This window comes from Ptiloglossa arizonensis, chromosome 4, assembly GCF_051014685.1.
Source record: "Ptiloglossa arizonensis isolate GNS036 chromosome 4, iyPtiAriz1_principal, whole genome shotgun sequence".
NCBI classification, from domain to species: domain Eukaryota; kingdom Metazoa; phylum Arthropoda; class Insecta; order Hymenoptera; family Colletidae; genus Ptiloglossa; species Ptiloglossa arizonensis.
In genome coordinates this window covers 8,714,252-8,728,043 of record NC_135051.1, presented here as the reverse complement: position 1 = coordinate 8,728,043, position 13,792 = coordinate 8,714,252, and the positions used below count along the sequence as shown (strand labels likewise).

The window sequence follows — 13,792 nt, the reverse complement described above, 5'->3', positions numbered from 1 at the left end:
AGGCTCGTATTGATTCGCCGGCAGTCGATGCTCTGTCCATCCCGTCCACCGTCGTTCGAGCGTCGTTCTCGCGACAATCGTCCCGGCGAACAGGCACGGTGAAAGACCGGTGAACCGCGAAAGGATGGAACAACGGCTCTACTTGGTAACACCTGAAACTTCTTTTCCCCGTAGGCCCTGTCCCCTCTCCAAAATATCTCGCCCCAGTCCGTTTGTTTTCTCGCTAAAACGATTAACCTACTTGTACAATTACGCTCGATAGAAACGCACCGTATAAACGTGAAAGAAAGGCATTTTCTTTGTCTCGGTTTCGCATCGGAAACGCGAAAGTCGGTTTTACTTTCCTAACGACGCGCACGGCGGTCGAGTAACGCGTGTACGTATGCACGCACGTGTGTGTGGGTGTGTGTTTGCATTTTTTTTCGCAGTCGCAGTCGCGTAAATTTTTTTCAACTTTTTTTTTCGTAACGCGTCTTAACTAAAATGTTCCTAAGAATCGCTCAGGTGTTACGCGTTTCGCTAATTCGCGATCAGAGCTACGTCCGGTGGAAGAGAAAATTCGAATTCTGGACGGAAGGGAGAGCAAGGGCCGCCGGTTACTCTCGTATATATTTTTTTTTTTTTCCCCGGTATTTCGTTTCGTCTCTCTCAGCCAATCAGTCGCCGTCTTTCGTCTTTCGCGTTGATCTCTCAGTCTCTTGACGCTAGTTTCTCGTGGCCCTCGATCCTTGTCTTAACTACCATTTTTTTTTATCTCCTTTTTTTTTCATCTAAATACAAACATTCAATGGTAACAATAATAAGAACAATGACCGTGGTAATAAACTATGAGAATAATTGATAACTGCAATAATAATATTAATGACTCCCTCCTTTCTGATCTCTTTATTATTGAACAGTCGTCGAACGAACTAGCGACTACGTAACTCTGCTACCGGTAGTTTCTTTCTTTTTTTTGTTATTTTACCGCTATTCGAAACTTTGCTAGAAACTTAGGTACTAGTTTTCTTTTTTTTTTACATCTTTTTTTCGTTTACTTCTTTCATGTTTTCTTATTTATATATATATATATATATATATTTTTGGTTTTTTTTTTTCCCCTTTATATCCACGCGCCCTTCGACCGCTCACGTTTCGTCTACGCCACGGTGTCGGTACGATGATTCGAAACGAACGAACGATGTGATTCGTTCGTCTCTCCTTGTTTCGAATCGTACAGGCGCGAACGAACATTCGGCTTTCGCCATCGTCCATGTTTCCCCGTTTCTTCCTTGAACGTTGACTCGCGTTAACGTCTCCCGTGCATCTCCTCTCGGTCGCGTCCGTCCATCGTCGTCCATCGTCGTCGACGATTCGCGAGTTTCCCTCGCAGGATTTTCCGCTTCGTTCTGTACGCGGACCGTCGACGGTACTCGCGTTTCGTAAATTTCTCTCGCTGGTCGATATCGATTCGGTTTACTTTCCTCGACGGGTTCGTTTCTCGAGGTCGTACTCCACGCGGCGTGGAAAACCCTCGAGGAAGATCGTTCGTCGGCCGATCGGACGACTAAGAAGGGTGGTTTCTCGCGTGGTCTCGAGTACCGTCGCTTCCCTTTGCGCTACGAGGGACTCGGGGCCAATCGTAATCTCGAATCGATGTACGTTCGATCGACGTCGACGACGACGGCGAGGACGAGGACGGTGACGCTGGTGGCTTCTCGTATCGTTGTTTCCCTTCGTTTCTTCGACACGTCGGATCTCGGTGGTTCCCTTCCTGGTGATGTCGTGGGGGCTGAGAGGCGGATACGGCTCTGGTGGCACATGGTGCCAACCTTCTTACCGACCGCTTCGAAGGTGCAGGTAGGCTTATTGGAGATCGCAATTACCTTCCAGTACTTGCGTTTTGATCTCTTGTATATGCGATTCTATCGAGTTCTTGATTCCTGGAACAGACAGTTGCACGTGTAACCAGCCGAATCTCGCGCGTAAGCTGTGTATATTTCGGCCCGCGACGCGTTACTCGTTCGATTCGCTCGAAATGTAGGGTAACTCTGTTCGATTTCTAGCCACGGCTCGTTAACCCTTCATCGATCAGTCCCTGTCGTGTCGGAGCACCGCCGCGTTAGTCGAACGGACAGCTAGTCTCTCGGTACGCCTCGTAAATTCGCAGACCTCGGTTCTTAACCCCGTTCCGCGATTTCCACGATCGCGTCTCTAGGAAGACGCACGCGAGGTCTTTCGTATTTCCGTTCGAGCAAGAAACACGCGTATACGTACTGGTTAGCTCGTCGTCGTCCTCCGCTTCGGCTTCGGCGGCCAACTCCTCCGGCGTTTTCTTCTTGCGCATCAGAGGATTCGGTTCTTCCTGAGTCAGCTCCTGTACCTCTTCTCGCTTCTTTATGTTGTACTGCAACAACGAGAACGAGATGAATTCGCTCCGCGAGAAAATAGCGAGGAGATCGAGTTCGACGTCGATAACGAAGCGATACGTAGCAGGTAATTTCCGGTGCGTTAGGTTCGTCGTCTGGTTGGGCTTCGAGGACGCAGTTACGCGCGGTAGACGGATCGATGGCTCGATCGGGCGCGTAAACGTTTCGCGCGATTTCGAGCGATCGTGGTCGTGTCGCAGTCGACTCGCGATCGGTGTGGATATCGTCGGAACTCGGCTTTCTCCGAACGTTTTATTCGCCGAAGAGATTTGCCGGTTTATCGAGCAACAAATAAACTATAAAGACACGGGGTAACTCGATTCGCGTTTCACGGGGTCGGTGCGCGCGAGTTCGACAGGTTTTACGAGCGACGTAACAAACGTTTCGGCCCGATATCGCTCAGAGCCGTCGTTTAAATCTGCATTAAACCGAGCGGGTTCTTGCCGCGTTGGTCCGCGCGGGGCCCCGAGTTTCGTTAAATGAAACGTACGCGGCCATTTACGACGGATTCGCGTTTACGCGAGGCAAACGTTCCTCGCGTTTTACGATCGTTCCTTCTTCCCCGGGGCAATTCGACGGGGGATCGCCCGACGAGAGAGTACCCGGATCGATTTCCGATTCCGCGCTCGAGCCTAATTTCTACGGCTCCGCTCGATCCTCGCGCGAGACCGACTCGCGAGTCTCCGAGTTTTCTCGCCGGAGACAACGAGCCCGTTTCCAAACATCGTTAACGAGAAACTTCCGGCGTTACGAAATAATCGAGAGCTTTCTCTCGGTTCGGGGGATATCGGTCCCGAGACGTCTCGTTCCCTAACGAGAGCTCTCGAACCCAAGATGCTCTCGAAATGCCCTTCGAAACGTTAGGTCGTTGCTGACGCTTCGTTGCAACCGCGAGACGCAAAAGCGATCCAGGGTCCTGCGTAGAGATCCTCGGGTGGCTGGAAACTAGCCATCTGCAGGTAGATGTCGCGCGCGGTACAAAAGTTTCGTCGAATTTCGAAGGGTCGATCGCGTCTGGTCCGGTAATGGTATCGGTCTCGTGTATCTGGGTGATCTCCGGGTCTGGAAAGGCGGGTTCGGTAGGTAACACGGTGGTACACGTTACCGCGGTGTTCCCTATTTACGGGGTATCGTCTAGTCGGATCGAGCCGCAACGACGTTCGCCGCAGCACGCGTTTACGAGGCCGTGGCAGGTACGCGCGGCGAGTACCTCGATGCTTTGTACCCTCGGCACTCTTGTCGCCGGACAATGAGCCCGATTGCGGTACAAGCCAGACACGCGATCGGTTGTACGAGTGCTGCTTCCATACCGCGGTATTGTAACCGCCTACGGACATACCGTGGTACCCTACAAACGCTGCACGGATCCTCTATCCCTATCCCTTCCCGTGTTTCGTTGTTATTGTCGTTGTTCCCGTCTCGTTTTCCTTTTTGCATCGACGTTCCGCGTTTTGTTCCGATCCCCGTGCACCGTTCCCTTTGTTACCGCGCGGTGCGAGACCAGACGGGTCTTCTATTCTCTCGATTAGTCGATTCGGTGCTCTCTGTCGCGAAAGATTGCCAACGAGCGATCCTTTCGTTTCGTATGTTCGCGCAGGTGGGTCGTCTTCGTCGACTCGGGTCCAGGGGCATCCTGGTTCGCGAGCGCGGGCCCGTGTATCGACGCGCGCGAAATAAGCGAAAAAACGAACACGGATCCCACCGTTCCTCGTTTTTTCCTTTCTTTCGAATAATTGATCGAGAAGAGCGCCCGCGAACGCGAAGGAAGTATTCAGGTTTCGGTCGTTCTTCTTCCGAGCATTTTGCGCGCAATTACATTTACGTGTATTTAATTCCGCTAGAATCTCGTTTTACCCCCGGGGGGGGAGAGCGTGGTCGGACAGAGACGAATTTGTCTCTCCTTGTTTTTCCGGTGTTCGGTTCCATTAGCACGGCGCGGCGCGGTGGAGCCGCGCGACGAGCAGACAGATACCGCGAGGATAAACGACGCCCGTGGCTGGCGTACGCGTCAAACACGATGCACCGATCCTGACGTTAATTAATGCATCGCGACACGCGTAACGCTCCGACGCGATAGAACGCATCGCGCGTCGTTGCGTTTAACGTCTTGTAATTATCGGGGGGAGTGGGCGGGAGTAAGGGGGAGACGCGTCGTTACCGCGGCCGCGTTGTTTAATTCGAAAAGTCGAGCGGCCTACGGAGGAGAACGACGCTTTGCATAATTGCGACGCACTCGCGACTCGCCCCGAGAAATCTTCAAACGCTAGTCTTTCGCGTTGAACGCCGGCGTGCGTGTGCGAGCTGCATGTGCACGCGCGGCCCGAGTCGCCGCGTCGCATCCGCAAGCCGCGTCGCACTGCGACATTTTCGGCGAGACCTTTTCACCGAACCGCGCGTTGCCTATTTTTTTCTTTTTCGCGTCGCGCGTCCGGTTCGTTCGCAAAGACGGTAGCGCGTTCACAAGAGCGTACGCTCGAGAAACCAGAGTTAATTTCGTAATCGAGGGTGTATCGGTATCCCTGGATCGGTCCACGGGCTCGCGCGTCGATTGCGAAACTTTTTTCCGTTTTCGTATTTCTCTTTTGTTTTGTTTTTTTTTTTTTGCCGTTCGCGGAGAATCCGGGACGGTCCGATTTCGTAACCGACGAGTCGGCGATTCTCCGGTTTCGATTTTACGTCGAATCGCGAACGTTTCGAACGATCGGCGAATTCCAGCGTGCAATTTCATCGCGCGGATAAATAAAGGCCGAAAAGGGGGTCGCGACACGTTGGCCCGTCCGATGCACTTTTTCCTTTTTTTTTTCCCCCGATTTTTTTGTTTCTATCTTCGCCGCGCGCCACTGGACAACAATTTCGCATCGACGCCGTGCACCGTCGTCCTCCGCCTCGCGTTTACAATATTTGATTAATATCGGTACGATGTAATTAATGAAATTCAATTAATTTCGATACACCAATTACGTAGATTAATTTTCTAATTGCGCGTACGCGAGTGCGGCTGCATTAAAATCTGCAATTTCGAGGCGCGGCGCGGCATGGCGCGTTCGACGAAGCGCGAATTTATATTACGGGCGTTTATCGCGCAGAGATTGGAAAAGAATTTATCGACGCTCGTTGTAGTTTTAATCGGGAAATTATCGGTACGCGGTACCGAATCGTTCGCATTTCGCGCGCCGTTTTCCTCGCCTCTCGATCGCGTTACATAAAACACTCGTACGTGTTCGAGGAAAGAACGCTCGAACGCGCGATATTTAGCGCGCATCCTCGAGTACCCTCGCGATGGTTCGGCGAACGTCTTAAAAGGAGTCAGCCTGACTCTATTAGGAAGTCGCCATATTGAATGCAGGGACTCCCTACTAGAGTCAATTTGACCCCAGTTAAGTTCAATCTTCTCTCTTCGGTCGTCCCGCTCGGCTCTCGTTCCCTCGTTTCCTCCTCCGGGGCGCCCGGTTGTCCTCTGGTCTCGGTTGGTCTGGTTCCTCGACTCCTTCGAGGTCGCCCGACTCGTTCCTCTTCTTCTTCTTCCGCCTCGTCTTCTTCTTTTTCTTCTCTTTCCCTCCCCGTCGCCTTTGACGCCCTCCCGGGCGCTATTCGTGCTAAACACAATATCGATTGGACGCCGGATTTTAATTATCGCCGGTGAAACTTAATTAGCCCGACACGTAGTTTGTGTCTCGCTCGATCGAGCCTGTGTTCGGACTATCGAACGACGTTCGAGCGCGAGATGGCCTGGAATCGATGTTCTCGGTGCACCGGCTCGGTACCGGGTGCATCCTCGTAGCTCGAGCGACCTCGAATCGCGTCTCGTCGACGCGTTACAAACGTATCTCGCAAACCACGGGAACCAAACATTCGCAAACATCGAACAATTTTTACGTAAGATCGTTTCGTTTGGCCTACGCGTTCGTTCGTAGCCCCGTGGACGAAAAATATTACGTCACGGGGACGCGCGAGTGGATCACGAGAGAGACTCGGGTTGATTTAAAACCGAGCCGCGTATCCCCGACTTTCCGTCAGTTCCACGCACGACCCACGTTCCCGTTTCTCGGTATTGCCGGGCCGTTTTATTGACACCAGTCAGTCAGTCTACCCGAAGAGACGTCGCAGTTTCCGCGGGTCATGAATTTGTGAAATTGGAAAGCTGTCTGTTTCCCTTCTCCCTATTTTACACTTTTCTCGTTCGTTTTCCGGCGGTATACGGCCCGCGCGCTTCATATTCACCGTGGTTCTAACGCGGAGAAAGACAACCGGCTTTCGGATATCGAGAACCTTGACGGGTTACGCGTCTCGATACCCGTGCGCGTTCTCTCTTTTGTATCGAGTCCGTTTTGAATTTCACCACGACGAAAGAACGACGCGCAACCTTCTCCGTTTCCATTTCGAACGAAATTCTAGGCGCACCGCGTCTCTGGATTCTCTCGACGAGAGCCTAGGCCTAGAGGGGACACGTTTTTTCGGTTCTTTCGCGGATAAGGTGTAAAACAGAAACAATGAGAGAGGGTCGAGCAATCGGAGCAGCTCCTCGTCGATGGGCGTTGCCCGACCGTGGTTTCGTTTCGAGAGGATACACAAATTAACACGATTACTCCGAGCACCTGGTAGACACCCGATACGGGACTTCGATCCGCGGAGCGTCCGTTCTTCTTTCAAAAAGGAGGAAATTCGACTAGAAAACCTTACGAGGGCCTCGTCCTGTGTACCTACGGCAACAAGAGCAACGTTCGTAGCGAACAAAAGGATTCCTCCGATAACGAGGATCGAACATCGCTGTATACGCGGCTAGGTAAATAAGGTATATAAACGGGATATATATTAGATGCATCTCGTAAAGCGTCCCTTGCGTAAAGCGTCCTGCAGTTGCGAACCGACGCAAAAGTGCCCTTCGGCGCTCGTGACCGCGCAACGATCGCGTGCTCGCGTGTTACGAACGTTGAAGCGGTTTCGCCCCGATTGCGGTCCTATCGAAACGTAAAAGAAAGCTATTCTCGGCGGGGTTCGCGAATCGGTATCGTTTTATTCCCGGTGCAACTCGAAACCCGGTTATCGACGTCGTTCGTGACCCAGAGATCCATTATCGTCGCGCGTGGGATTTGGAAAAATTGATCGTCGAGTAGCTAGGAAAATCGCCAGATGGAGCAGCGATGCGGAAAACGATCGTCTTTCGATCAACGGTGATGACGCGTGCTACGGTGGGGGAAACGTTAGGCTCTGAGAGTCGAGTGGGGATGTAAACACTGCGTAGGACGCGAGGACGAAACTGTAGGCATGAGTCGCGAGCATTCGTTGTTCTCCTCGTGGTCGGATGGCGCGTTGATCGTACGATTTGGAAAAATTGGCCGCGGAGTAGCTCCGAAAATCGCCAGATGGAGCAGCGATGCGGAAAACGATTTTCTTTCGATCAACGGTGATAACGAGTGCTACGGTGGGGGAAACGTCTCTGAGAGCCGAGCGGGGATGTAAACACTAGGTAGGACGGGAGTAGAAAAGTGTAGGCCAGAGTCGCTCGTACGATCCGCGAACGAAGAGCTCGTGTCGGAAACGAGTTTAACGGGGATCTCCGAACCGCGATACGGGGGTTAAGGTTACCACCGATTGCCAGAGGAGAGAACAGCTGCTACCGGAGAGACTCGATAACGTACACGATAAAATACAGCGTCGCTGGAACGGCTCCGTCGATGGGGATTGGTCACGACAAGGTGCAATAATGTCGTTCCTCGGGCAATTTCTCGGTAAGAGCAGGAAGCCGGTGTCACGATGGAACAAAGTGCCGGAGATGGCACGGGGCAACATTTTCTCCACGGCTCGAAAATCGTGGGACGTTGGATCGATCGACGAGGAACCGAGGAGCTCCGTTTCCGCGATCCAACGGCCGAGGACCGGCTCGAACAACGAAGAAACAGCTACGCGCGATATTTTTCGGTCGCTCGGGTGCATCGAATGCCTTCGAGCAACCGGTTAAAGAATAATCGGGTATGTATCGATCGCGGTGGAGAGCGACGCTAACACTTTTCCCCCGTTGATACTGCCAAAGATCGTGATATATCGTCGGTAGCGTCCGCGACGATAAATCCCGGCGTATCATATTAGAATCCCTGTTCCATATGGGTATTCTCCTATTTCATGCTGTCCGTTTCTTGTTGGATTTATGGGCGTTCAGTTAGGCCCTCGATTTCGGTGACAGGGACTCTCCATTTCCGGCGTTTCCTTCGCCGCGCGGTCTTCGTTTACATTTTCTATCCAGCTTTCGGATCGTTCGTGGAAATATCGGTCGGTGACGCGTCTCGGGAAACTCGAACGGAAGAGATGAAATTTTCAACGAACGATCGATAAAATGGTACCGCGTACTCGCGATTGGATCCTTCGTTCGCGATGTTGACGAGGAATTCGACGTTGTTTCGTCCGGATGGGTCCACCGAAATATTCTCAACTACCAAAGTCCGTGTTTCGTACCGTGTATCGCGAATTAAGTTCGTCCGGCGACGGTTTGGAAAAATGGTTCGTTTGTTCGACAAATGGAACTCGTGTCTCGGAAATGTACACTCGAAAAGATCTCGAGCCTGCCGGGTAATCCGAGCGAGGAACAAGCAAGCGTATAGATACGCGATCGCGGATCGGATTACTCGCGCTCGCGAAACACGACGAATGCGCGGGAAAAAACGTAAAATATTCCTCGGAACGAGACTCTTTCGCGACGTCTTGTTTCCACCGCGAGAAATCTGGCCGTCGTTGAAGTCTCGTATCGATTAAAATCAGAGTTAGCCAACCGGCCCGTTACTTTGCTCGCCGAAGCTTTTATCGATTCGTATAGTTGAAACTGGGACGCAACAACTATTTCGCTCGCGTCGGTCGAACGTAGGAATGGAAACAAGCCTTTCCCGCGTTCGAATTGAAACGTCAAACAACGATGGGAATTTATATATCCGTGTACCGGCGAACACACGCGCCCGCGCGCCCGCGTTAATAATTGTAAAATATTATCTCGCTATGGACATGCCGATGCAGCGCGTTGCACCGAACGCATTGTTTGTATAATAGCATTGCAATTTACGAGCATCAGCAGCTACCTCCGAATACAGAAACCGAAACAGTTGCGCAACTTTGCCCGTATCGTTGTTACGGAACGAGTTTAAACGGTTTTCCTCGAAAATTAACGGGATTCCTCCGAAGTTTGCGTTGCGATGATGCCGTTCGCTGTTTGGAAATTGCCATCGATCGATGGAATACTCGTAGATCCGAGCAACGGAGAGTCGACGATACCGAGGACTACTGGAAACATTTGGAAAAGTCGCCGCTCTCACGGATTCGATTCTCCAAGGTAAAGGACTACTCGATCGTAACAGTTCGATCGTATCGAACGCGTGTGACCGATTTTGGCTCGCTGCCAGTGTCTGGAAGATTCTTTAATTAATCGTTCGGGTTGTCATCTCTCGGTAGGGATCCTCGAACTTGGAATCTCCAATTACGGGAATAAATCAAGACTAACGGTATTAAGCGAGCGTGCTCCAATCGGGGGTACGATCGGCCATATTTAATTATTTCGCGCAGAAGAATTCTCTGACGACGACGGAGAAGGTATTTCCTGAGAGACGTACAACGAAATCTCTTCCCGATGATCATTAGCCGGAGCTCGTAATCGGATTTTCGTTGACCCTGCGGTGCCGACGCGATTACCGAAGAAAAGCTTCTTGCGGGATAGCTTCCACTTAAGAATACATCTTTATTCTCGTGGGGATCACGGATGTTATTATATCCGGAATTGTCTGCTCCGTTATTGCTGGAAAAATTGCGAACGAAGAGATCCGGGAATAACTTTCGGGAGTACGATTTTTTATCAACGAACCCAGCCGAGTCGAAAGAGGTGCCTCGAACACCGCGTCTAATCCTTCGATGTTTGCTACGCGAGCGAATACCGCGGCCTCGGGAGAAGTGGATACCGAATTGACGGGGATTCCAGCCACGGTAACGAGATGCTCGGATAGCGGTTCCTTCTCGTTTAACGAGGGAGTGATATTTCAGGAACCGAACTGCGCTCCCCGCGTATCTACGCGCCGATGCAAAGCGGTTTCAATTTTCGTAATCCGCGCTTCGAAGCGAATCTACGGGAAATCGATTCCGATCTCTGGTCCAGCGAAGGAGGTTTCGAGCTCGTTTCGTTCGGGAAACGATCGGATCGGTCGTCGTTAATTCTCGAATTCGATACCGGGTATCTTTTCGCGAAATCGCGCTCGTTTCGAAAATCAGCTGCATCGTCGTCGTCGTCGAGGGAAACGCGTTGAACGCAGCCAATTTTCCGAGCACTCGACGAACAAACGCGACGCGAAAAGAATTAATCGCGCGACGTCGCTGCGCCGATTCGAGAGTTATTCATTTAACACGCACAATGCATATCGGGAGCACGTGTATTTTTTTTTTTCTCGATTATTCCGTAAGAGTCCTCGATTCCATCTGGGTCGTGTCAACGCAGCTGACTACGTCCCGACAGGACAATACATCAGGATCGACAATGGTACGATTCCGCGCGACATCCGTTTGTCCTTTTCCATCTCTCGGTGCCTTTGTCGGACCCTTTTTCATCCCGTCGGCTGTTTCGCGGTAAATCGGCCGCGTTGGAAAACTTTTCGAACATCCGGTGGTTCGTCGCTTCCACGAAATTATCGCCCCGGTTCCACCCCCCTCTGTTGGTCCTTCGTAACGCGCGAGGACGAAATTGGAAAATACTCTTTTATTTTTTTAATTCCTTTCGTTGGACGACTTTATCGGCCGTATCGAAGAGAAAATAACGTCGATCGGGGACATTACTGGTGCGCGAGGACAAATTGGAGCGGAGTCAATTAAACCGGTAGATGGGAGACTACGGGACGTCGGTTCGACGAGCAAAATTGGAAAATACTCGAGGATCGTGAATTCCGATATTTTTTATTTTTTTTTTAAATTCTTTTGTTCGGCTCTGCTCGCCGTATCGATGGAAAAAATTGGCGAGGAGCGTGGTAAACACCTGTTCGATGGACAGAGCGGAGTACGAGAAGCTTGGAAAGGAGGTATATTTTAACGTCGTTTCGGATCGAGGGTGTACGAAAAACGTAAACACCCGTTCGATGAACGAACCGGCTGCAAGGACCTTGGAAAAAAGGTGTGTTCGGACACCTGCAAGTTTGGCGTTCGTGGAGCAAACTCGAGTACGAGTTTCGCTCGACGAAGTATAAGAAACGTAAACAAGGCTGGGTTACAAGGACGGATTGCCAATATTCGGGAGAGTTCGGACGTTGATCGTTTTTCATTCGGCCGACTAACGTCGAGTAATATTATTTCCGAGCGATTCCCTCCGCGGAAAGGGAGGAAGATCGAGTTTTTCCCGTCGCGACAAAACCGAGCAAACAATGGCCAGCTTTGCTGCGCGTTTCGCGATAAGCAATTCCGTTTCACGGTGTACTCGTAAATGTTTTATACCGCTCGCGATGCCGCAGCCGCGAAAAGTTCCCGGAACATTCGTCGCTGAATACGCTGAATAAGAGTTACGTACGTTTCAAAGGGAAGTTTTTTCGCGGTGAAAATATCGGTGTTCTCTCGTGCGGTGCAACCCGGAATGGAAAACGCAGGGACAGCGAACTGTACTCGGTGATGCGGGAACGCGTGTCCATACCCGGTGGTGAGTAAAAAATGTTCCGCGAACGTATTCTTCCTCGGAAAATGTACAGTAGCGCCGGAGCTCGAGAATTTTCTTCGATCGTTGGAAATTCGAAGAGCAAGAAAGAAGGTCTACTTGCCCAGTTTGTAAGATTGCTCGTAGCTCGGATCGAACGGAGACGATCTCGGTGATACGAACGGGGGATAAAATGTTCTCGCGTTGGACACGTTTATACGTAGGAGTATGTCGTGTCTGGGACGCGACACGAGCCGTTGGTGCGTGCTGGTGGACCGGTCGCGTAATAAAATTTACATTTTAACTTGCTCGGTTCTTGGCGGAGGTCTGACGCGTCCATCGCGGACGATTTATCTTTTCGATGACGTTTGCCGGGATTAACGTCTCTCCTCGCCCCGGACGAATAATTATACCTCTCCCCGTATTTGCACGGTGATCCAGGCTGGAAATTTTCCCTGGAAATTAATACATTGTCCCGGCCCCCTTTATCGCGTTACTTGTCCACGTTTCCCCCGTTACGGAGGGTTTTTTCTCTCCAAATAGATTTCCCCCGGAATCTTTCGTTTGAAAGGGCGGTAAGCAGCTTTCGTAACGATTCGAGCATCCGGTCGATCCGTTACATTTTCCGGGGCTTTTCCCTCTGTTTGCAAATATCGCGAGCGTGTTTTCGCAAAGCCCGGCAGGAAGCGCCGGACGAGTCGAGCGGACCGTTTACCAAAATAAACGCATTAATCGCGAGCGCGCTTTGAAAATAGACGAAACGCGCAAACGAACGGTATTTTTCGCGGTGGGGGTGGACACCGCCGGGGAGAGGGGGGACGGTCCGCCATTATCGTTCATTGTTCGCGATTCGAAATTGCGCACTTGCGAAAGTTTGCAGAGCGACGCGCGCGAAAATGATCGCGGCTCGAGGATTATTCGTTAGTGTCGTTATCGGGTCCGCGATTACGAAACCGCGGACCGTACTCTCGGTGAACAATGCTCCTCGTTGATCAAACGGTTACGTATCATCGATGACCAATTAGCGCGATTGCAGCCGACGAAATACGGGACAACGTGTCCTCGAATTATGAAATCAACTTTGTCGGATAATTACCCGGTTTCCCATCGACGCCGCGCATCGCGATACCTAACGCGCTCCGACCTTACGAGAAGACCTCCGCCTCGAACGATACGCTCGTTTTACCCTCGTGCTTCCACTTGTCGGGAATTTCTCTATCAATTCGCGAGACAATATCGAGGATTCGAAATTTCCAAGATTCGCATCGGATTAGCTACGCGGTATAATCGCGAGTGTTTGGAAATTCGCTCGCAAATCGGGTTCGTTCCGTGGTCTCGAGGAGCGGAATGTTTCCCCGTTTCGAGGAAAATTTCAATTTCGCGGGCTCGCTCGTCGAGTCCACGAGCGGACGCGTACAACGCGATAATAACGAGTAACGATCGGGGATGAAAATGAAAATGTACGCTCGCGGTGGTAATTAATGGTCCTCGAACGTGTCCTTACGCGGGCGCTTAAAACGCGGCGGAGAATACATCGATCCTCGCGAGCAATAATAATCTCGGCTGGCTCATTTTTCACCAGGATTCGAGAGGAACGCCGGGGCGTAGATTTATCGCTTATCGCGCGATAATCTCCGCCACGGTAACGCGACCAGCTAGTCGTCGAGGTAAGCGATAAGAAAGTATTAGATTCGGTCGCGGGATTGATTTCATCGGGTTGTTCGATTTGAAAAAATCGGCCAAG

General features: G+C 51.3%; 1 protein-coding gene across 1 annotated transcript in view; it reads right to left on the bottom strand.

Moving 5' to 3' along the window:
* Window positions 1-1,052: 1,052 nt before the first annotated feature.
* The window catches only part of Cpx (synaptic transmission protein complexin), a 177,169-nt gene continuing 164,429 nt past the window's right edge, over window positions 1,053-13,792 (bottom strand). Inside the window, exons 4-5 of the mRNA XM_076308182.1 lie at window positions 2,257-2,386; window positions 1,053-1,922 (exon numbers count right to left, since the gene is read on the bottom strand). Of these exons, the coding sequence (XP_076164297.1) occupies window positions 1,846-1,922; window positions 2,257-2,386 (207 nt within the window). The 3' untranslated portion in view covers window positions 1,053-1,845. The remainder of the gene's footprint in view (window positions 1,923-2,256; window positions 2,387-13,792) is intronic.